This window comes from Macaca mulatta, chromosome 9 (assembly GCF_049350105.2).
Source record: "Macaca mulatta isolate MMU2019108-1 chromosome 9, T2T-MMU8v2.0, whole genome shotgun sequence".
NCBI lineage: Eukaryota > Metazoa > Chordata > Mammalia > Primates > Cercopithecidae > Macaca > Macaca mulatta.
In genome coordinates this window covers 99,585,422-99,608,901 of record NC_133414.1, presented here as the reverse complement: position 1 = coordinate 99,608,901, position 23,480 = coordinate 99,585,422, and the positions used below count along the sequence as shown (strand labels likewise).

At 36.2% G+C, this 23,480-nt stretch overlaps 1 protein-coding gene across 5 annotated transcripts in view; it reads right to left on the bottom strand.

Moving 5' to 3' along the window:
- The window catches only part of MINPP1 (multiple inositol-polyphosphate phosphatase 1), a 46,154-nt gene that overhangs the window by 16,150 nt on the left and 6,524 nt on the right, over positions 1-23,480 (bottom strand). The window contains exons 3-6 of one of the 5 annotated variants that reach the window (XM_077946739.1): positions 21,679-21,776; positions 14,883-15,016; positions 5,296-5,356; positions 2,637-2,796 (exon numbers count right to left, since the gene is read on the bottom strand). The exons of 1 other annotated variant lie outside the window; for it this stretch is intronic. In XM_077946739.1, coding sequence (XP_077802865.1) covers positions 2,713-2,796; positions 5,296-5,356; positions 14,883-15,016; positions 21,679-21,776 — 377 coding nt within the window. In that variant the 3' untranslated portion in view covers positions 2,637-2,712. Of the gene's footprint in view, positions 1-2,636; positions 2,797-3,704; positions 3,981-5,295; positions 5,357-14,882; positions 15,017-21,678; positions 21,777-23,480 lie in introns of those variants that run through there. 3 more of the 5 variants (XM_077946738.1, XM_015147616.3, XM_001101346.5) reach the window with 3 other exon arrangements.

Below are 23,480 nucleotides of genomic sequence, written 5' to 3'. Positions count from 1 at the left end.
ATCCCAGTGACTCAGGAAGCAGAAAGGAAGGATTGCTTGAGCCCACCAGGAGACCAACCTGGGCAACACAGCAAGAAAAATAAATAAAAATAAATAAGTTCCATGTATTAAACATTTTTTAAGGATTAGCCAGGCATGGTGGTATATGCATGTGGTCGCAGCTACTTGGGAGGCTGAGGTGGGAGGACTGCCTGAGCCTGGGAGGTTGAGGCTGTAGTGAGCTATGATCACACCACTGTCCTCTGGCCTGGGTAACAGACCCCGTCTGAAAAAAGAAAAAAACAATTCCCAAAGCTAACACACAAAAAAGAATAGTTTTCACACAAGCCAGAGTAGGAAAACCTCAAAATACACAGGGTACATATAAATACTCAGGGTGAAATGCCTCAATAATGGGGCAAAATCAGTCCATTAATATATATTATTTTTTTTAAAAAGGCAAACCATAGACTAAGATAACATATTTCTAGGCATAAATCTGACAAAGGACTGTACCTAGACAACACACACGCACGCGCACACACACACACACACACACAGAACAGTAATAAAGATAACCCAATTAAAAAGCAGACAAAATATTTAAAGACTTCACTAAAGTAGATATATAGATGTAAACAAGCACATGAAAAGATGCTCAGTATCACTGATCATTATGAAAATGCAAACTAAAACCACAACAAAGTACTACTACACACCCATTAGAATGGTTAAAATTAAAAAGGCCTGCCATATCAACTGTTGGCAGGATGTGGAACAACTGAAACTCTCATATATTGGTGGGAAAAGCTTGGCAGTTTCTTAAAAAGTGAAAACTACGGTCGGGCACAGTGGCTCATGCCTGTAATCCCAGCACTTTGGGAGGCCAAGGCGGGAGGATTATCTGAAGTCAGGAGTTCGAGACCAGTCTGGCCAACATGATGAAACCCAGTCTCTACTAAAAGTACAAAAATTAGCTGGGCGTGGTGGCACATGCCTGTAATCCCAGCTTCTTGAGAGGCTGAGCCAGGAGAACTGCTTGAGCCCACGAGACAGAGGTTGCAGTGAGCCAAGATCATGCCACTGCACTCCAGCATGGCCAACAGAGTGAGAGTCTCAAGGAAAAAAAAAAAAAGTGAAAAATACACCTACGTAAGACTCAGTCATTCCATCTAATTAGACAGGTTCCCAAAAAATCAAAACATAACATACGAAGATCACATATATTCAGAAGCATTATTTGCAATAGCCTTTCAACTGTGAATAACCAAATGTCCATCAAAAGGTGAACAAATGGTGGTGGATCTGTATAACAGAATACTACTTGGTCTTGAAAAGGAATGAACTATTAGATTCATCAACAGCACAGGTGAATCTTACAATCACTATGCTGAGTGAAAGAAGCCCAACAAAAAAAATATTCACTATGATTTCATTATATAAAATCCTAGAAAATACAACTTAATGTATAGTGACAGAAAGCCTATCAGTGGTTACCTGAAAATGGGGGTAGAAAGTGAATTAGAAAGGGTCACAAAGAAACTTGGATGTGACGGATATTTTATCTTGACTATGGTGATGGTTTCATGGGTGTATATATATGTAAAAACTGACCAAACTGTACACTTTAATATGTATAGTTGACATGAATTATACCTCAATCGGGTTATTAAAAAACACATCAAAACAATTACTAAGGGCTGATATGCTGATATTAGTGAAAGAAAAGTCTTTGGTAGCCTACTTCAAACACTCCTTATAAAGCCTTTACCAAACCCCAAAGAGTTCAAATTAATTCTCTCTCAGTAATTTTGTTTTTATCTGTTTTAGTGCTATTATACTCGTTCTCCAAACTGTGTTTGGAGACAATTTCAATGCATTCATCTTTGTATACCCTCTGTTGCCAGTCAAATAACCTGAACATAACAGGTACTCAAAAATAACCTGGAAAAAGCTGTGTATTTATTTCAGTAGATTTGTCTAAATATTCCTGAAAAATAACAATAGATTTTACTTGTCTATGTTCTAATTAAGGAGAGAGATGTTTAAGTGTAAACCTCAGAATACGTGGAACTTATTTAAAATTAACACAAATAACTAAAGCAGAAATAGGAACAATCTTATTTTATTTATTTATTTATTTAGAGACAGGGTCTTGTTCTGCTGCCCAAGCTGGAGTACAGTGGCATGATCATGGCTCACTGTAGCCTCGAGCTCCCAGGCTCAGGTGATCCTCCCAACTCAGCCTCCTGAGTAGCTGGGACTACGGGCACATGCCACCACGCCTGGCTAATTTTTTTTTTTTTTCTTTTGTAGAGGTAGGGATTCCCCCTGTTACCCAGGCTGGTCTCAAACTCCTGGGTTCAAGCGATCCTCCTGCCTTGGCCTCCCGAAGTGCTGGGATTACAGGTCTGAGCCACCAAGCCCAGCCACGAAAAATTTTAAATCAGCATCTAAATGACAGGTAAAGTATACTGTTTTTCTCTGGCATAGATAACACCCTATTTAATAGCTTATTTCCCAACACTGTCTAACTCAAACCATCAAATTAACTTTGGTATTTTACATTTTCATTCCCACGTAGGCCTTTGCTCAATACTCTTCTTCCTTGATGTCTTCCTTATTCTTTCCTAGCCAAATTTTGCCTGGAATGATTGTCATGATGGTATTAATAACAATTAATAAAATACTTAATAATTGTGTAAAGCACAGTGGTAAAAGATAAGTGTGTCTTTACATGTATTTGTGTGGTACACATACATACATGAACACAGAACTCCAGTCAACCTTCTCAACATCTTGAAACATGAGTATTACCTGAATTTTAAAGATGACCAAGTTTTGGTTAGGAAATGCTGAACAAGGATTTGAATTTTAATAATCCTATACCAATGTAAATTCCATCCCACTACAATGTCAATGATTAAGGCTCACCTTACATCTTACCTCCACACAGAAGTCATTTCCAACTACCATGAACTGCAGAGATTGACTTACTTTCCCAAGCATCCTTTTGCTTTTGACTAAATTGCTTTCTTAAGGCATCTTCCTTACTAGACTGAGAGCCCCTTGGATGTAGGGGGTAAAACTTCTTACCCTGTTTATGTATTCCCAATGCCTAGCACTATGACCACACACTGTATGTGCTCAAAAACTGCTTGCTGAATTGAAATGAACTGAGCCTTCAGTTATGGAATAATGAAATCATTTCCTAACCTCTTATGTGGTAGAAGCATTTCTTCTATAGAATCTCTGACACAGTCATCCAGATTCGACTAACATACTTCTAAAACAGGAAACTTACTACTTCACAAAACAGCCTATTCTACTGATTTAATAGGTATTAAAAAGTTGTGGGGTTTTGTGTGTTTGAGGTTTCTTTTTTAAAAATAATAACTGAAACAAGATTTGCCTCCCCGTTCTACTGTTGGGGTCAGCACAGAGTAGGTATACTCTCCAACTATGGCGAGAACAGATATGACAATAGATTTAAGAGTAATCCTTTAAAAACTGGATACAATTCAACAAGAATAGTTTTAAAAAATGTACAAAGGTAAAATAATTGTGCAGATATAATGAATAACGACTTAGTAGACCTACAATCTAGTGATAGTCAAAAAGTGTCTATTCAAAAGGCAGCTGGACATTTGAATATAAATTCAGAGAACAGCCAGGCTAGTTATATAAACTTTTACTTATTAATATTTAGCCAGTATGTGGCCGGGCACTGTGGCTCACACCTATAATCCTGTAATCCCAGCACTGTGGGAGGCCAAGGCAGGCAGATCACCTGAGGTTAGGAGTTCAAGACCAGCCTGGCCAACATGGTGAACCCCTGTCTCTACTAAAAATACAAAAATTAGCTGGGCATGGTGGCAGGTGCCTGTAATCCCAGTTACTTGGGAGGCTGAGGCATGAGAATCACCTGAACCTGGGAGGTGGAGGGTGCAGTGAGCCAAGATGATATCACTGCATTCCAGCCTGGGGGATACATCAAGACTCTGTCTCCAAAAAAAAAAAAAAAAAAAAAAAAAAAGAAAGAAAATATTTAGTCAGTATCTTTCAATACTAAAGAGATTCCTAGCACTGAAAAGATTCCTGATACCCCTGGCTAAACTCCATGGAACTGTGACTTCAAAAAGTTGGCAAAAAGACCTAGAATTGGCATACATTTCTAAGAACTTTAAAGAAGCAAGTTTTCCCTGTTACAATGGGCTAACTGACTAAATAACTAAAATCACTTGGTGTCACTACACATTTATCTCAATACTGCCATCTTACGTTACCATATGGGACTACACAGCTTCAAAATATAGACTATGAAATCTGAAAATATCAATGATTTCAAACCCAACAAAAAGGTAGAAAAAAAGGTTAATACTGAGAGTTGAGGTATTTAGTAACAGTAAAAAATATTTTTATAGTAATTAATTTAAAATGGAAGATCTCATGAGGCAAGTAATTATAGACCCAAAATAAATCTTACTTCGAGAAAACATGAAGTAACTTGTTGAATTCCCCAAATCCAAAAAGATTAAATTAACAGATATATGGGGAAGGAGACAGTAGAACAAAATCTAGAGGTAACTCATTTCTTCAGTAAATTAGATCTGCTTTTCTAATCACAGCTGCTTAAATAGAAATATCTGCTTGAATTTGCTAGTTTTAACTTTAATCCCATTACTATAGTGACGGTGCAAAACGGAAAATAAAAGTCAAGTTCCTAATAAAATCAAGGAGTTGAATTTCAAGGGCCGGTTATATTTAACTGAAAATTTAACAATTTGCAATCTTCCATTTTTTCCATGAAGTAAAACCATGCTATTAAAATTATGTCAAAAAAAAAAATTCAGTGGCACTGAAGAATGTCTCTGATTTAATGTTTATATATATATATAAATATATATATATAATGTTTATATATATTTATATATATATAAAAAATCTGTATACATACTAACATTCCAACAAGGGGGTAGGGGTGGGATGGAGAAAGCAAAAAGTAGCTTGGGAACTTGGGAATTATGTGAAAGTCTTTTTGTCAGAAAATATGAATGTCAAAATACTCATTTATAAACTCTCAAATTTAACAAAAGGATTTAAGTCATGTACAAAAAAAAAAAAAAGGCTAATGTTCTGATAGAAGAGATCAGGAAAAATACAAAGATAAATAATCTATTACAATCTTATTATTCTTCCACACTGGAGAAAAGCAGTTAAGTGGGAACTCTGTACTTTCTACTCAATTTTCCTGTGAACCTAAAATTACTTTTAAAAGTCCATTAATTAAAAACAAACAAACAAAAAACAACTTACTTGCTCCTTGCTGAGCATATATTGATTTTCTTCACCAGCACTGCTCACAGCATTGGTCAATCTGTTTTTAGGAGAGAAATCTGACAGAAGTCTCAAACGATACTTTCTTCTCCTTTCCTATTTTAAGATTTAATTTTAATTCAGCAAAATAAGTATCTTTTAAAACCCTCATCAGTCTTTTAGTACAGAGATACCCAGTCCCAGGAAACCATCTGCCAGTTTCTTCATCATCACTCGCTGCTGAACAATGTTTGTTGATTCCTTCTTCAGTTACAAGAGGCAGTGGTCAAAACGATTTCCTGTCTTAAAGGGTCAAACTCCCTCTTTCAACTTCTCACATTGTTTCACAATCTTACACTTTTATTTTCTCTAGACTGTAAAAGACACAGTGCAATGACTTTGCCTCACTCATTACTGCCTGACATACAAACATAGTAGTTGCTTTGTTGAATGAATATTCTTTTCAATGCACAAGAAAAGGCACACTCATTCAAAAGAAGTAAAAATGTTTTCCATCTTGCAATGTAGTTTAATAAATGAGGCCATAAAGTTTGAAAAGAATAAGTCTCACAAAGTACTCATTTTCATTATTTGAACAATTGCCAAGGGGTTTGGGGGTGGTGGAGGGGAAGGGTGTGTGAATATCTGAAAAAGACACTAAGGACATGTTTGGGCCAGAGAACTATCACATATAATACTAATACCATGTCAGCATATCATATTATATTAAGTGCTTTAATAAATATTATCTCACTTATCACAATTCTATGAGTCAGGTGAGGTACAGGTTGAGTATTCCTTACCCAAAATGTTCAGGACCATAAATCTTTTGGATTTCAAATTTTCTCAGATTTTGAAATATTTACATATATATAATCTTGAGGATGGGACCCAAGTCTAAACATGAAATTCATTTATGTTCCATATACACCTTTCACACATAGCATGAAGGTTATTTTATACACATTTTAAAGAATTTTGTGCATGAAACAAAATTTCAACTACAACCCATCACATGAGGTCAGATGTGGAATTTTCAACTTGCCACATCATGTCTGCACTCAGAAAGTTTTGGATTTTGGAGCATTTCGAATTTCAAATGAAGGCTAGGCATCATTCTTCATTCCTCTTTTCCAAAGTGAGGAATCTGCAGCATCCATAAAGCTGGACCAGGAGTCAAAACAAATCCAAGCATCTGCCTACTACATCATATTGCCTCTACACCACAGAACTGCACCTACTGCCACAAGCCATGCATGAAAATTCGCCTCATTATCTTCTCAGTTTATTAAAATACCATCAGCTACTAGCTAACAGAAATGGAGTGCTCAATTAGTTGCATTTTTCCCTCTGTAATTTATTTGTAGGTGAGATAAGCAAATTTTTTTAAAAAAGCAAGATGAACAAAAACATGGTATAGTCATATAAAGGAATATTATTCAGCCATGAAAAAGAATGATACGTGCTACTGCTACATGTACAACATGGAAGAACCTTAAAAACATGATGCTAAATCAAAAAAGCCTGTCACAAAGAACCACATATTGTACCATTCCATTTATATGAAATGTCCAGAATACACCAATCCATACAGACAGAAAATATATTAGTGGTTGCAGGGGATGGCGGAGTGAGGGTGAATGGAGAGTGACTTCTAAGGCGCAGCATATAGAATTTCTTTTTGAGGTGATGAAAATGTTCTCAAGTTGCAGTAGTGATGGTTGTGCAACTCTGTGAATATACTAAAACACTGAATTGTGCACTTTAAGTAGGTAAACTGTATATGATCCAGGCATCACCTCATCTTGTTGTGCTTTGATTTATTGTGCTTCGTAGATTCTGCATTTTGCCACAAATGGAAGGTTTGTGGCAATCCTGAGTAAAGTAAGGCCATCCGTGTAATTTTTCCAACAGCATGTGCTCACTTTGTGTATCACATTTTAGTAATGTATCACATTTTAGTAATTACCACAATATTTCAAAGTTTTTTATTATTTTACTATTATTATAATATCTGTTATGGTGATCTGTGATCAGTGATCTTTGGTGTTACTTTTGTAGTTGTTTTGGGGTGCCATGAACCCCACCCATACAAGATGGTAAATTTAACTGATAAATGTTGTGTATGTTCTGACCGCTCCACCGACCAGCCATTCTCCATCCTCCTCCCTCTCCTCTAGCTTCCCTATTCCCGGAGATACAATACTGAAATTAGGCCAATTAATAATCCTACAATGGCGTCTAAGGGTTCAAATAAAGCAAGACTCACACATCTCTCACTTTAACTCAAAAGCTAGATATGATTAAGCTTAGTGAGGAAGGCATGTCCTAAGCTGAAATAGGCCAAAAGCTAGGTCTCTTGGGTCAGTTAGCCAAGTTGTGAATGCAAAGCAAACGTTCTTGGAGGAAATTAAAAGTGCTACTCCAGTGAACACATGGATAAGACAGTGGAAGAATGTTATTGCTGATAGGAAGAAAGTTTCAGTAGTCTGGTAGAAGATCCACACAGCTGCAACATTCCCCTTAGCCAAAGCCTAATCCAGAGCAAGGCCCTAACTCTCCTCAATTCTGTAAAAGCTAAGAGGTGACAAAGATGCAAAAGAAAAGTTAGAAGCTGGCAGAGGTTGACTCATGAGGTTTAAGGAAAAAAGTTATCTTCATAACACAAAAATATAAGGTGAAGCAGCAAGTCCTGATGTAGAAACTGCAAGTGATCCAGAAGATCTAGCTAAGATCATCGAAGGTCACTATACTAAGCAGATTTTCAATGTAGACAAAACAGCCTTCTTTCGGAAGAAGACACCATCTAGAACATCAATGTCTTGCCTCAAAGCATACGATGATTCTCTTGTTAGGGGATAATGCAGCTCCTGACTTTAAGTTGAAGCCAATGCTCACTGGTCATTCCAAAAATTCTAGGGCCCATAAGAATTACACTAACTCTACTCTGCCTGTGCTCTATAATTGGAACAACAAAGCCTGGATGACAGCACATCTGTTTTTACATTGCATGGTTTACTGGCTGTTTGAAGCCTACTGAGACCGCCTGCTCAGAAAGAAAGAGTCCTTTCAAAATATTACTGCTCATTGACAATACACTTGGTCATTCAAGAGCTCTGATGGAGATGTACAAGGAAATTAATGTTGTTCTCATGTCTGCTAACACAAAATCTATTCTGCATCCCATAGATCAAGTAGTAATTTTTACTTCATTTAAGAAATAAATTTTAAGAAATTTATTATTAAGAAATAAATTTGAGAAATATTTAAGAAGTAAATTTTGTATAAAAGAGAAATATTATTTATTTAAGAAACAATTATGTCATAAGGCTATAGCTGTCACAGACAGTGATTCCTTTAATGGATCTGGGGAATGTAAACTGGAAACCTCCCAGAAAGGTTTCACCACTCTAGATGCCATTAAGAATATTTGTAATTCATGGCAGGAGGTCAAAACATCAACATTAACAGGAGTTTGGAAGACGCTGATTCCAACCCTCATGGATGATAGGAAGTAGCTGTAGATGTGGTGGAAATAGCAAGAAAATTACAAATGGTGCCCAAAGACATGACTGAATTACTGCAATATTATGATAAAACTTGAATACATGAGGAGTTGCTTCTTAGGGATGAACAAAGTGGTTTCTTGAGATGAAATCTACCCGTGGTGTAGATATTATGAATACTGTTGAAATGACAACAAAGGATTGAGAAAGTTGACAAAGCACTGACAGGCTTTGAGAGGACTGACCCCAATTCTGAAATATGTTCTACTGTGGGTAAAATGCTATTAACGAATGCATGAAAGAGTCAACTGATGCAGCAAACCTCATTGATACTTTCTTTTATAATAAATTGCCACAGCCACCCCAGCCTTCAGCAACCACCACTCTCATCAGTCAGCAGCCATCAACACCTGAGGCAAGACCCTTTACCCGCAAAAAGATTACAACTCTCTGAAGGCTCAGATGATCATTAGCATTTCCTAGTAATAAAGCATTTTTAAATTAAGGTATGTATGTACTGTTTTTTAAGACAAAATGCTGTTGCATGCTTATTATAGTATAAACATAACTTTTATATGTACCAGGAAACCAAAAAAATTGTGTGACCCCCTTCATTGTGATATTCACTTTTTTGCAGTGGTCTGGAATTGAACTTGCAGTATCTTTGAGACATGCCTGCATATGAATTATTTCTCAAACTGTTTTAAAAAATAATGACCCTATGACACTGTAAAATCCTTAATTTAAAAAATTCAATTATTTTCTAATATATTGCACATCAACTCAGTGAAGTGATCTAATAATTTTAAAACCTTTTCAGTAATTATGTCATAAGCATTTTGGTGTTGCCTTGTAAAAAAAAAAATTTACTAATTCAGAAAAATGGAGTCTTCTTTAAAAAAATTTTTTCCACTTTTACCAAAAAATTATTTCATTCCATTTTTTAAATACTTTTGTTAAATACTCAGATTAAGTTTTACTGAAGCATAACTACCAATTTTAATTAGAGAGTGAGATATCTTAACAAATGTATACAGCTGTGTGCGTAATCCAGTTTGGGAAAACTTGGACCACCTAAAAAGTTCTCTGTGCTCAGCTGGGTGCAGCGGCTCATGCCTGTAATCCCAACACTTTGGGAGACCAAAGGGAGAGGACTGCTTGATCCCAGAAGTTTGAAACTAGCCTGGCAACACAGCAACACCCCGTCTCAAAAAAATTTTTGTTTTTTAATTTAAAAGGTTCCCTGTGCCCATCTCTGCTCCTACCTCCAGACCCAGGCCACCAACGATTTGCTTTTGTCTTCAAAGTTTTGTGCTTTTTAGAAATTTCAAACCAACAGAATCATTCAATATATAGTCTTATGTATCTGGCCTCTCTCATTTGGCATGTTTCTGAAGTCATCCATTTGGCTGACTATCAGTAGTTCATTCTTTTTTAATTGTTGAGTGGTATTCCATCATATGTATGTACCACGTGTTTATCCATCTATCAGTTGATGGGCACTTGAGCTGTTTATAGCTATCATGTTTTTAGCTATCACGAATAACACTGCTGTAACCATTGACATGAGTCTATGTATAGACACATACATTCATTTCTATTTGGTAGATAGGAATAAATTTGCTTAGTCGTATAGATACATGTTTGACTTTATATATATATATATATATCTTGTATTTATGATTTAAGAACGAGTATTTAAAAACTATGACCTGTATTTATGTAACTATAAGGGAGATTAGAAACCAAACAGATGGATATTTATAAAAACTGGTATTTCAGGAAAAGATTTAAAGAAGCTCATTCCAACTCCTTTGTATAAACTAGGGAACACACAATTACTTTAAGCAGAATTAAGTTTTTTCTTAATTGCTCTCCAGATTACATCAAAGGTAAAACATTTAGTGATCTTAAGGCTTTAACTTCCTCAAATTTTCAATGGATTGCCTTTCAGAATGATTTTTCTAATTAACGTGAGAGGAAATCTAGCTAATAAAAGGCCAAACTCTTAGATTCTTTTCAAGAGTTGAATGAATTTTTATGTATCAACACAGATGGATTTCAGTATTCACTCACTAAGCAGAAAGGAATAATTAATTTTTATCATCCATGTACCATACAAATATGAAGTTCAAATATAATTTTCATTGATGGCCAATACTGTAGATTCCATGTTATAATGAATTCCAAGATCATCAATTTCTGCATCTTTAGTAGAAAGTATAATTTTCAGTGTTACAATGTCTTCAAAGAGTCTTCAGTTTGTCTTTATCTTGCTCTTTTTGACTGCAAAGTGCAAAAGATTCCTGAACAAACTGCCTGCATATTGGGCACTGCTGAAAATACTTCATGCAGCCATCACACAGGCAGGTGTGTCTGCATGGTAAGAGCACCCAGTTCACAGTCCCATTCTGGCAAACAACACAGTCCTTGCTGTTCTCCGATGGCTCAACTTCACTTTTAGAGAGTCTCACCTTTTCCAACAAACTTCTGCCTGTGTTTTTTTCTTCTGAAGAGGAACAGTTGGAGGGAGTGAAATTATTATTTGCAGACATGAAAAGTTGCTTAAGATCATGAAATTCACCTTGAGCCAAGAGTAAATATTGATACAATATTCTGCAGGATAGCTTATAAGTCCTATCAGGAATATGAATCACTGACACCACGGAAATAATATCATAAGTTTCCCGGTCATCCTCATCAGCTAAGCTCAATAGCGCTACCAATGGATAGCGAGATGTGGGCACTGTGCCAAAGTCTTCAATTTTATTATCTCTTGGTAACGGGCAATATATTTCTTCTTTGCTATCCTTTTTAATACTTTTTGAAAATGTAAAGGTAAATTGCCACTACAACCATAAGAACAAAAATATACCAAAAATGATCAATAAGTTAGCAACAGTTTATCCATAAGAAGTCTAATTTTCAGTGCTAATGGGTATATCAGATAACAGGATACAAATACTGTTCCTGATAGAGATATTCACTATACAAAGCATCTTCTAATGCTTGGGGAGTGCTTATTCTGAAGCAATAAACATGCTTCTGCAGAGCGTCATAATATTTTTGAACACTGCACCCCCAGTAGCATGTAAGGAGACTATCTTCAAGGCAATCTGTTGTCAAGGTTATGCCAGTTGTAACTGAAGCTGAAGATGGATTAGTGATCTCTAAGCCAAAAGGATTCTTGACTTGTCTCATTTGCTTTTTGAAAACTCTTGTGCTGACCTGGGTCTCTTCTGAATTTCTCAGAATTACTGGAACATCCCAACCAAACCATCCCAATACTAGACCGGTGGTCACAACGAAGCAGGTGAAGACCACCGCAATGTAGAAAAGCGGCGAGTATTCATAAAGCATTACCAGAAACACCGCAGCCATCAGGGTCTCGCTCTGGATAGAGCCAGGCTCAAGCCGCATAGCCCAGCCCAGCCCAGCCCGACATGTTTGACTTTTTAAGAAACTGCAAAACTTTTCCCAAGGGGCTATACAATTTTATATTCCTAGCAGCAATGTATGAGGTTTCTAGTTACTTCACATCTCACCAACACTTAAGACAATCTCTTTTTTATTTTAGCTAATTTAGAGGATTCATTAGTGGTATTTCACTGTGGCTTCAATATCTAATGACAGTGAACAACCCTTCATGTGCTTGTTTGCCATCCATACATCTTCTTTAGTGAAATCTGTTCAAATCTTCTGCCCTTCTAAAAACTGGTTGTTTTGGTATAAGTTGTAATTGTCTGCATATTCTGAATTCAATCCTTAATCATGTATGTTTTGCAAACACTTTCTTCAAATATTTGGCTTGGTCTTCTCATTTTCTGAATAGTGTCTTTTGAAGTAAAAGGTTTTAAATTCTGACGTTCATTTTAATCAACTTTTTTTTTTTTTTTTTTTTGAGTTTTGCTCTGTTACCCAGGCTGGAGTGCAGTGGTGCGATCTTGGCTCACTGTAACCTCCGCCTCCAGGGTTCAAGCGATTCCCCTGCCTCAGCCTCCAGAGTAGCTGGGACTACAGGCATGCAACACCATGCCTGGCTAATTTTTATATATTTTGTAGAGACGGGGTTTCGCCACGTTGGCTAGGCTGGTCTCGATCTCCTGGCCTCAGGTTATCTGCCGGCCCAGCCTCAGCCTCCCAAAGGCCGATTACAGGCGTGAGGCACCACGCCCAGACCATTTTATGAACTTCTGTTAGCAGATCACACTTTTGGTGTTACATCTAAGAAATTCTTGCCTAATCCAAGGTCATGAAGATTTACCCCTAGGTTTTCCTGAGAGATTTATAGTTTTAGTTCTTATATTTAGGTCATTGCCCCTGTATTTTCTTTAAGAAATTTTACAGTTTTATATATTACTTTAAATAATCTGTTTTTGTGTACAGTGTGAAGGGTCTAGGTGCCATTTTTTGACAAGATGTATATCCAATTGTTTCAGTACCATTTGTTGAAAATACTACCCTTTTCCCCAATGTATTAGCTTGGCATCTTTGTCAAAAATCAATTTACCATATATATCTGAGTTTATTTCTTGATTCTATTTTGTCCTATTGATCTATTAATATTTGACTATTAATATAGCTTTATATAAGTTCTGAAGTCTGGTGCTTTAAGTCCCTATGTTCCTTCGCAAAATTATTTTAGCTCTTCTAGGTCCTTTAAATTTCTGCATATATTTTAGAATTAGTTTCTCAATTTCTATAAAAAAAAGTACTGAGATTTTTGATAGAGAATCTACAGGTTACTAATTTGGGTTTTCCAATCCATAAAAATTATATATATTTCCTTTATTTGGGTCATTTTTCTGAAATGTTTTGTAGTTTTCAGTATACAGAAATACTTATTTTAAAACACCAATGATAAACTTCTTAAAGTGCTAAATTGAAGATAAAATAAAATAGCAAACATTATTTAAAATCTTCCAAACACAGTTTTAAGTTTATCATACCTCATATCCAAAAGCAAGACAAGCAATGAACAAATAATAAAGATATATTATCTCATAAAGTCTAAGGGTTATAAACCATTCATAAAATTGAGCAGGAAAAAAGTTAACTCCTATTTCAAAGGTACTTGCCTTGAATGAAATCGCCACACAACTTTTTGGTAGCAGAAACTAAATACTCAATTTGGTTTTTCTTCCTGAACTCCCAACAAACTCAAGAAATTTCCACAAACTAGAGTCATATCCACAAACAAAACATATTTTTGTAAATAAAATGTAGTACTGGAAACACAATGAAACACACCATCTCTAGTTTTTTTCTATCTCAATTTTTAGAGCATGATTTTTGTCTCAAATTTTAAGTGTATAAGCCTTCACTGAAGCAAATCTGACAAATAAAATGGAATTGAGGTTCTATCAAAGGTTAAAGTCTTGAAAAATTATTTTTAATTGATTATAAATATTAACAAAAGTTTTCTCTTTCAAACTAAAAACATTTCGCACATTCATAGCAGGAGCCACATAGAGTTCACAATTACACTATTTATAATAGCTAAAGATAGGAACTATCTAAATGCCCACCGACAAGAGTACATGGCATAAATTATGGTGTATTCACATTATTGAATATTGTATTATAGTGAAAATGAACTACAGCTATATGCAATAATATGTTGAATATTAAAAACATAAAGTTGAGAGGGGGAAACAAAGCAATGTCCAAAAGACAATAAGCAGTATGATTCCAAGAAAAACTAAATATATTATTTGGGCAGCAATACATTAATAATATAAACCATTTTAAAGAGGCGAAGGAATGACAAATACAAAATTCCAAACAGTAGTTTCTGGAGAAAGGAAGAGCAAGAGGAGGCAGGAAAACGGAACAGTTGAGGAACACATAAGTAAACAAATCCAAGTTATTATTAATATTGTAGTTCTTGGGCAGAGTGGAAGGTTTCATATGTTTTATAACTTACACATGTTATCTAATTCTTTTGTATCACATTACATTAAAAAATATTTTTTAAAACACAAGCAAAAACTATTTTTTAAAATTACTCATTATAAAAAATTTTCCAGAAGTTTAATAGTAAACTCAAAATGTACTTCAAAGTTTTTAGAAAGTTCTTACCTTTGTTTCTGTTCAACTGCTTTGTCCAAATGCTGAAAGATATCCTGAAACAAGGTGCAGCTGGATCGACTGTTAATAGTATACCCATATCCTCTTTTCCAATATTGTTTCAGATCATTTAAATACTCTAATACCTAAAAAAAATTCAAAAATCATTTCTAATATATTTTCAAAAACATAACAGATTCCCTGATTTAATAATGATTCTCTAAGAAATAGTTACAGTGTTTAATTACCATTCTGCACAAAATATAGTATTTATGTCATATGTCAAGGATACATTTAGAAGAAAGAATAAAGAAGAAGAATATTCATTAAAACACAGAAGATAACAACAGTGGATGAGAAATGTTTAAGAATTTTGAGAAGGCAGAAGTCAAATAGAAAATGAGTTACTTTGGTTCATGTATCATTGGTGAAAAAAATAATAAAAGTGTACCAAGGATACGGGGAAATGGGTACTGTTGGGAGGAATGTATATTGGTATAGACATTCAAGAGGGCAAACTGGCAAAATCCATGAAAACACACATACTCTATGACCCATTTAATTCCATTTCTTATAAAGTGATATTCACAGAGGAACACCAGCGAGAATATACAAGAATGACTTACAGTAGCACTGCTTATAGATGCCAAAAAATCCCCAAAAACAACTAAATTCCAACAGTCGGTAGATGGTTAAATAAACTATGGTATACACATACTACAGAATACTTTGCAGTTATCAAAAAGTTCTGTATTATAGATCTCCATGTACTGACATGGAAGAGCTCCAAGACACAATGTTGAATAAGAGTCCGTTAAAAATAATACATACCCTATAATACCATTTATTACCCCCCACACACACATATACATTATACCCTTTATATTTCTAAGAATGATACATATTATACAAGTATAGAGAACAGTTTGAAACTTACCTATCACTGATTACAGTGATTAATCTCTGCTGCAAGGTCTGGAATGGAGAGCTGGTAATTAAGTAGCCTTTATCTGAGGGTTAAATTTTGCACTTATGTATCATTTGATCATTTGCTCATGTAGAAGTGGAGAACTAAAACCTCTATCTAGAACTAAAACCTGTAGCTAAAACCACAACTAGAGGACTAAAATATGTAACCCAAAAGAGGTTCAATAGTCACGAACCTTTCTTCCCAAAAGAGCTCCTAGAGAAACAAAGTTCAAGTCATAGTAAGTTTTAAGAGCAGGGGTGGGTCAGTGCCATATGTAAAAACAAAATAAAAAATACATTAAAGGGGTGAGGAGGAGCTGCTTGCTACACTATCATTGCTGCCTGCAATCTAGACTAGCATAGCACAATGGCAACTTGTGTCCCTTCCAAAGGCAGAAGTGTAGATATTTATTAATGAAGAAAAGGAGAATAGCTGAGGGTAAAACGATGAATAAGTGGGTTATAAAGGAAATGAAATATTACATGAACGCCTTGAACGAGGCTCTGAGCAAAAGGTGACACTGTCTCTTAGCTCAACTGACAGATGCATGAGACGGTGAAGCTATATATTTGCCAAAACCACTCCTGGTTTTGGAACCTGACCGGATTGAAAGGAAGCTGGCAAACCTTAGTGGCCTCGCCCTGGAAGACATTCATATAAGATGATGGACTGGACTAATTATTAATGACTGTGTATACTCTTTTGATGTAAGGTATCCCTCTTTGAAAACCAGGGGCTGACCTGTGGTGTTATGATATGTATATATTGGCTTTCGTCCACACTTTCTGGTTTGTAACTCCCATTGAAGTCTTTTGGTGTAATACTGGGTGTGTGAGGCCTCAGGGGCAGGCCTCAGGAAACAGAATCTCTCTCCTGCCTCCTTTTCCACAGTGCAGAGGCAGAACTCTCATCTTTCTGCCTTTCTGGGGGTCTTAAGATCCTGCCCTGAAAGGGTCCTGCCTCATATCCTGGGGGGAAGGAATACTTCCATAAAAACCCAAGAGGACTGGATTTGGAGAGCTTACAGAAAGCTGAACATGTGGAACTTCCTGGAGGGTGGCATGCCCAGGGAGGACATGGAAGCTCCACGCCCCTTCCCCCACAACTCGCCCTACTCATCTCTTCATCTGTATCCTTTGTAACATCCTTTATAATAAATCAGCAAACATGTTTCCTTGAGTTCTGTGAGCTGCTACAGCATATTAACTGAACCCAAAGAAGAGGTCATGGGAACGCCAACTTGAAGCCAGTTGAGCAGAAGAGTACCAATGGGGCACCTGGGGACTGAGCCCTCAACCTGTGGGATCTAACACTACCTCCAGGTAGACAGTGTCAGAACCGAACTGGAGGACACCCAGCTGGTGTCTCCTGCTTGGTGTGCAGGGGAAAGGCTCCCACACATTTGGTCACAGAAGTCTTCTGTGTTGATGATTGTGGGGGTGGTGTGAGAGCGGAGGAAAAACACAGCTTTGGAGAGTCTGTCCTTACCCAAAGGCAATTAAATCAAGAAGTTAGCAAAGAGACATAAACACTTAAGAAATTTAAAAAGGAATTAGATAAAAGTCTGTTCAATCTATTCAAGAAATAAAATCTACTATTAGAAATAAAAAGAGGCAACTGAGATTTTTAAAACTCTCAAGTGCTTACTATTAAAACTTTATATAAAAAAAAAAAAAAAAAAAGACCCAGTGCGGTGGCTCACACCTGTAATCCCAGCACTTTGAGAGGCCAAGGCAAGTGGATCCCTTGAGGTCAGGAGTTAGAGACCAGCCTGGCCAACGTGGCAAAACCCCTTCTATACTAAAAATACAAAAATTAGCCAGGTGTGGTGGCGGGTGCCTGTGGTCCCAGCTACTCAGGAGGCTGAAACACGAGAATCGACAATTCTACCACAGACATACACCTTCAGAAACAGGTATACCTGTACCCCAACAAACATATACATAATATTCATAGCAACAAGGTTCATAACAGCCCCAAACTAAAAACAATGTCTACCAAAAAGATAATGAATTAACGGTAAAATATTCATATAATGGAATACTATATAGTAATGAAAATTAAAAACTGTAGCTATATGCAATCTCATAAATATTTTTCAACTTAAAAACTTTATTAAATTGTAATTTACATACACGTGATTTAAATATACAGGTTGATTTTTGACAAATATAAACACGTGTATAACCCACCCCCGCCGTGTTAATACAATGACTTAATCACCCCCAAGAAGTTACCTCATGCCCCTTTGCTTCAATCTCCTCTAATACTCTGCTACAAGTATATGTTTTACAGAATCCTGAGAAATGTCTGTGACCTCATAATTCACAATCCATTTGAGAAGAGGTACATTTTCCTGAAATTTGTGAACCTTTTCATAACACAACAGGTCAAGATCATTTTAAATTCCTCCCAGTTCAAATTCCTGCCTTCTAAGTAGCAATCTATAAATGGGAAGCTTTTTTTTTTTTTAAACTTGTGTCATGGGGGTATGTCGTATGGATTATTTCATTACCCAGGTATTAATCCTAGTGCCCATTAGTTATTTTTCCTGATCCTCTCCCTCCTCCCATCCTCTGCCCTCTGAAAGGCCCCAGTGTATATTGTTCCCCTCTATCTGTCCATGCGTTCTCACCATTTAGCTCCCAAATAAATCTTAAAAACTTAATGTTGAACAAGAGCTAGATACCAAAAGAAAAAAACATACACAGAGTAATTCCATAATATAAAGTTCAAAAACAGATAAAGCTAAACTGTTTCTTGGGGAAAAAATAAATTAGTAAACAATAAACTACTGTCATAAAGAAAAAATTGAAAGCAAAAATACACAAGTAATTATGGGGAAATAATTTCAGAGAAGGAAAACACTTTTTAAAATCAAAAGATATATTGGCTTAATTCAGCAAATAATGGATAACATGAATGACTGACTTTTATAGGTACATTAAATACCAAAACTAATTCCAAGAGAGAGAAAATCTAGACATACTTATTAAAGACACAAATTGCAAAAAGGCTATCCTACAAATTAATTTTCTCCTTTGTGCATCACTACACCTTTTACGGGTAGTCCCCAACATATGATGGTTTGACTTACAATTTTTCAACTTTACAATGGTTCAAAAGCAATACACATTCAGTGCGCTCCTTGACTTACAACGAGGCTATGTCTGGATAAACGCACTGTAAATCAGAAATGCACTTCCAACTTAAGATATTCAACCTGCCATGGGTCTATCTGGATGCAACCCCACAGTAAGTCAAGGAGCATCTGCGTATGTTTCTATTACTGTATAAACATTCTATTATCTTGCAATGGTTTAGTTACATGTCTTTCATTCCTTGCAGCATTCTTTGAGGACAGTATCTATCTAATATTAGTGTCTTCAGTTCCAAGCAAGTGCTTGTCACAGAACAGAAACTCAAAAAATGCTTGCTGAAGGTACTCAAGGTCCAGGATATCTAATTATCTCAGAATTTCATAAATGTCTATTCATTTTTAATTGTAAAAAACATTCTTGGCCAGGCGCAGTGGTTCACACCTGTAATCCCAGCACTTTCAGAGGGTGAGGCAGGAAGATTACTTGAGGTCAGGAGTTCAAGACCAGCCTGGCCAACATGGTGAAATCCCATCTCTACTAAATATACAAACATTAGTTGGGCGTGAAGGCACACGCCTGTAATCCCAGCTACTTGGGAAGCTGAGGCAGGAGAATTGCTTGAACACAATAGGCAGAGGTTGCAGTGAGCTGAGATTGGTCCACTGCACTCCAGCCTGGGTGACAGAGGGAGACTCTGCCTCAAAAAAAAAAAAAAAAAAAAAAAAGAAAAAAAAAATCTTAAAGAAGAACTTTAAACACATAAAAAATATAAGACAGTAGTATAAAGAACCTCTGTGTACTCATCCAGTTTCAACAATAATCAGCATTCCATCTCAGCTTTGCTCCTACCACTACCACTGAATTATTTTGAAGCAAATCCCAGGTATCATTTTATTTCACCTGTAAATACTTCAGTATATAAACCTATTTCACAGTGAAAGCCCAAAGCAGGGATAAATTATTTTCTATCAAATCACTGAAGAAGAAAATAATAGAAAATACCCAAAGTGCTGGGATTACAGGCATGAGCCACCATGCCCGGTCAAGAAGTTCTTTATTTACAAGAAAAAAGGTACCTCTACAATAAAGAGATCAGGCAGACACCATTGTAATCAAATGATCAAATGGTCAAGAATCACTTGAATCTGGGGAGCGGAGGCTTCAGTGAGCCAAGATTGTGTCACTGCACTCCAGCCTGGGCAACAGAGAGAGACACTGTCTCAAAAATAATAATCATCATCATCATCAATGATGTGACAAATGGACATCAGTCCTTCTGACATGATGCACTGAGAAGGATATATCACTTATGTAGGGCTCTTGTCAAAAATGTTTAATCTGAATCTAATCCTAAGTAAAAAATATCAGACACATCCAAAAGCATTCTGCAAAAAACCTGGCCTAGACTCCTCCAAAACACCAATGTACGAAGGGCAAAAGGAAGGCTGGAGCACTCTTTCAGGTTAAATGAGACTAAAAGAAATGCAACCAAATGCGATGAATGACCCCTTATCAGATCCTGAATCTTACAAAACAAAACAAAACAAACAAAAAACAGCTATAAAAGACTTAGGATGTGAAAATTTGAAAGTTGACTGTATATTAGAAAATACTGTGGTATACATTATACACATAAATATAACTATGGTATACTGTATTGTGGTTATACAAAAGAATGTTCTTGTCCTAGATGCATGCCCAAGTATTTAAGAGTGAAGCATCCTGATGGTGGGGGGTACAAGAAGATTATATATACATGGTGGACAGAAAAAACTGCTCCCATATGTCCACATTCTAATCCTTGACATCCTATGAATATGTTACCTTACCTGATAAAAGGGAATCTGCCAACGTGATTAATCTCGAGATGGAGAGATAAATCCTGGACTATCTAGGTGGGCCCAGTGTAATCAACAGTGTAATCAACAAGTATCCTTACAAGAGGCAGGCAGGAAGGACAGTTAAGAGTTGGAGATATACCCATCAGAAGTTTGAGTGACAGGAAATGCAAGCAGCTTCTGGAGATCAGAAAAAGCAGGATATGGATGTTCTCCTAAAGCCCCCTAAAAGAATACGGCTCTATTGATACCTTGATTTCAGCCCTGTAAGATTCAATTTGAACTTCTGACCTCCAGAACCATAAGATAATAAACTTATATTGTTTTAAGCCACTAAGTTTGTGATAACTTGTTAGAGCAGCAATAGGAAACTCATATAGTAGAGAGACTCATAAAGGAAATGTGGCAAAAAAGGTTAACAACTGGTAAATATAGGCGAAGGACATACGAGTGTTCACTGTAAAACACAGAACACAATTTCCCATGAAAAAGGTTATAAAACAGTCGCTAGGACTTTCGAAAACCATTTATTCTCTCTGAGCTTTGGCTTCCTATAAGAATAATCTGGGATTATATCAGATCTACAATCCCTTCCGAGCAGTAAAATTTGATGATGGGTTGGTTAAAGGTAGGTCTGTAGATGGGTTGATTTAGAAATCAAATCACCATGGAAAAAATGTTTCCAGAGTTTTTTGAACCTGAACTATTTACAAGTAGGTGGGACCAATGTGAACCTTTAGTCTCTCTTTATTCAAGGAAAATTAGGAGTTAGTCACAAAACAGCTTATGTTCCCTAACTGCTCATTTTCTGAAAAGCTGCTTCAAGTAACCAAATGCAGACAAGCAAGCCAAAAAAAATTTTTTTAGAAAAGCAAAGGAACTGCAAAAATAATACTTACCTTTGCATCATCTATGTCAAAAACATCACACCAAGGAGATTTAACACCTTTAATTGCCAGGTCAAATGAACAGGTGAAAAAGGCTACTTGAATTAAATCTGGGGGGGGAAAAAAAGGTAAAATTTTGTGGGTCATTATTTTCTGCAATTTTTCAAAGGTTAAATATCTTTGTGTGGTACAGTTCAATAAAATGGAAATCTTTGGTTTGGGGAAGAAATTATTTAGTTTCTTCCTGGCTATCAAAGCATTAAGAGACTTGCTCTGTATAATCTAAGGGGGCAGAACTGAACTATCAGGAAGAAACCATGAGAAGTATAAATTTCAGTCCAAAAAAACTAAGAAATTTTCTGTAATTGGTAACTTTTTTCTGCCTCCCCCGCCTTTTTTTTTTTTTTTTTTTTTTTTGACAGGGTCTTGCTCTGTTGTCCAGGCTGGAGTGCAGTGGTGATCACAGCTCACTGCAACCTCGGATTCCTGGGCTCAAGCAATCCTCCTGTATCAGGTAATTACTTGTTAAGAACATATTTGCCTAGCAATATCAACAAAAAGTGTAATCCAAGGACTTGCTATATAAAACTTAACATGATTTTGTTAATTTTAGAGGGTTCAAGGAGGGGGGGCTAAGGTTATAAAGGTTTTAGTACCCGACTTGAAAAATTACAAATAACAAAGTACATTTATTGAACAGTTTAAATTATACAATTCATTTTATAACTAAGAAGTAGCAGTAAGTACAGAAAAGATACAAAAGGAGAGAGAAGACTACAGAGATAGAGAGGGAAGAGGTGCAAGGTAAGTGAGGGGGAAGGAGAGACAGCCAAAGAACAGAAGCACAAAGGGGAAAATCACACACTAGAGCGAAACATTGGTACCAACATCAGTTTTTCAAACTTAGCTGCTTAAATGATTTCAGAAGTGGATTTCAGAATAAGTTATCTAGGATTTTTACACTGCTAATTTGCTGATTACATTACTTTGAGATACATATGGGTATTGAAGAGAAGGGATAAGGGAATGAATGCTTGGGCTATAAAAAGTAGCCTTTGTTAGTAAATAAAACACTGCTGCTTGCTAGTCCATGAGAAGTGGATGATATTTAACGCTAGAGAGAAAAAAAGTCAACTGCAGTGGTTGCCTCCACTGCTTCGATTTTTCTTTAATTTTACTGCGTTTCCTGTTTTCCTAAAGGCAAATGGGACCAAAAATCAACTGATGTTACATACATTTTGTGCTAGTTCTGAGTTTACAGAATTCCCCTGAAGCAGTATACAACACAAAAAAATATATTTCATTGGGAATATACAGAAAAGCCATTCAAAACTTTGCTCATGTAAAGAAAAAGTTTTATAATCTCAATACCTGATACAATATAGTGGCTTGTAAGTACCAGGTATATTTGATGAAAGGACCTGGCTTATTTACACTCAAAGCTCTAATTCCGAAACTATGAAGTCAGTCCAAATGGTATATTCTTTAACTGGAAGAGAGTTTACTGGAAAAAAAAAAAAAAATCACCAAACAACTCTTCAGAGTACAGGGAGAAAAAGCATCAGATCAAGACAGGCTGAGACCTGACTTTGCCACTAATTATCCTGGGTAAGCTCTCTTAAGTGTCAATTTCCCCACTTACAAAGTAAAGAAGTTAGACACATGATCTTATTTAAGTTGCAGCTCTGACTTATCCGTTATGACCCTTCTGATTTCTTGGTCAATCTTTCAGAACCTCAAAAACATTTCAGGTGGGTAAGAAATTTAAATATTTAAGAAACGAAACAGACCCTTTCCCTCCGCTCCCCTGAGAA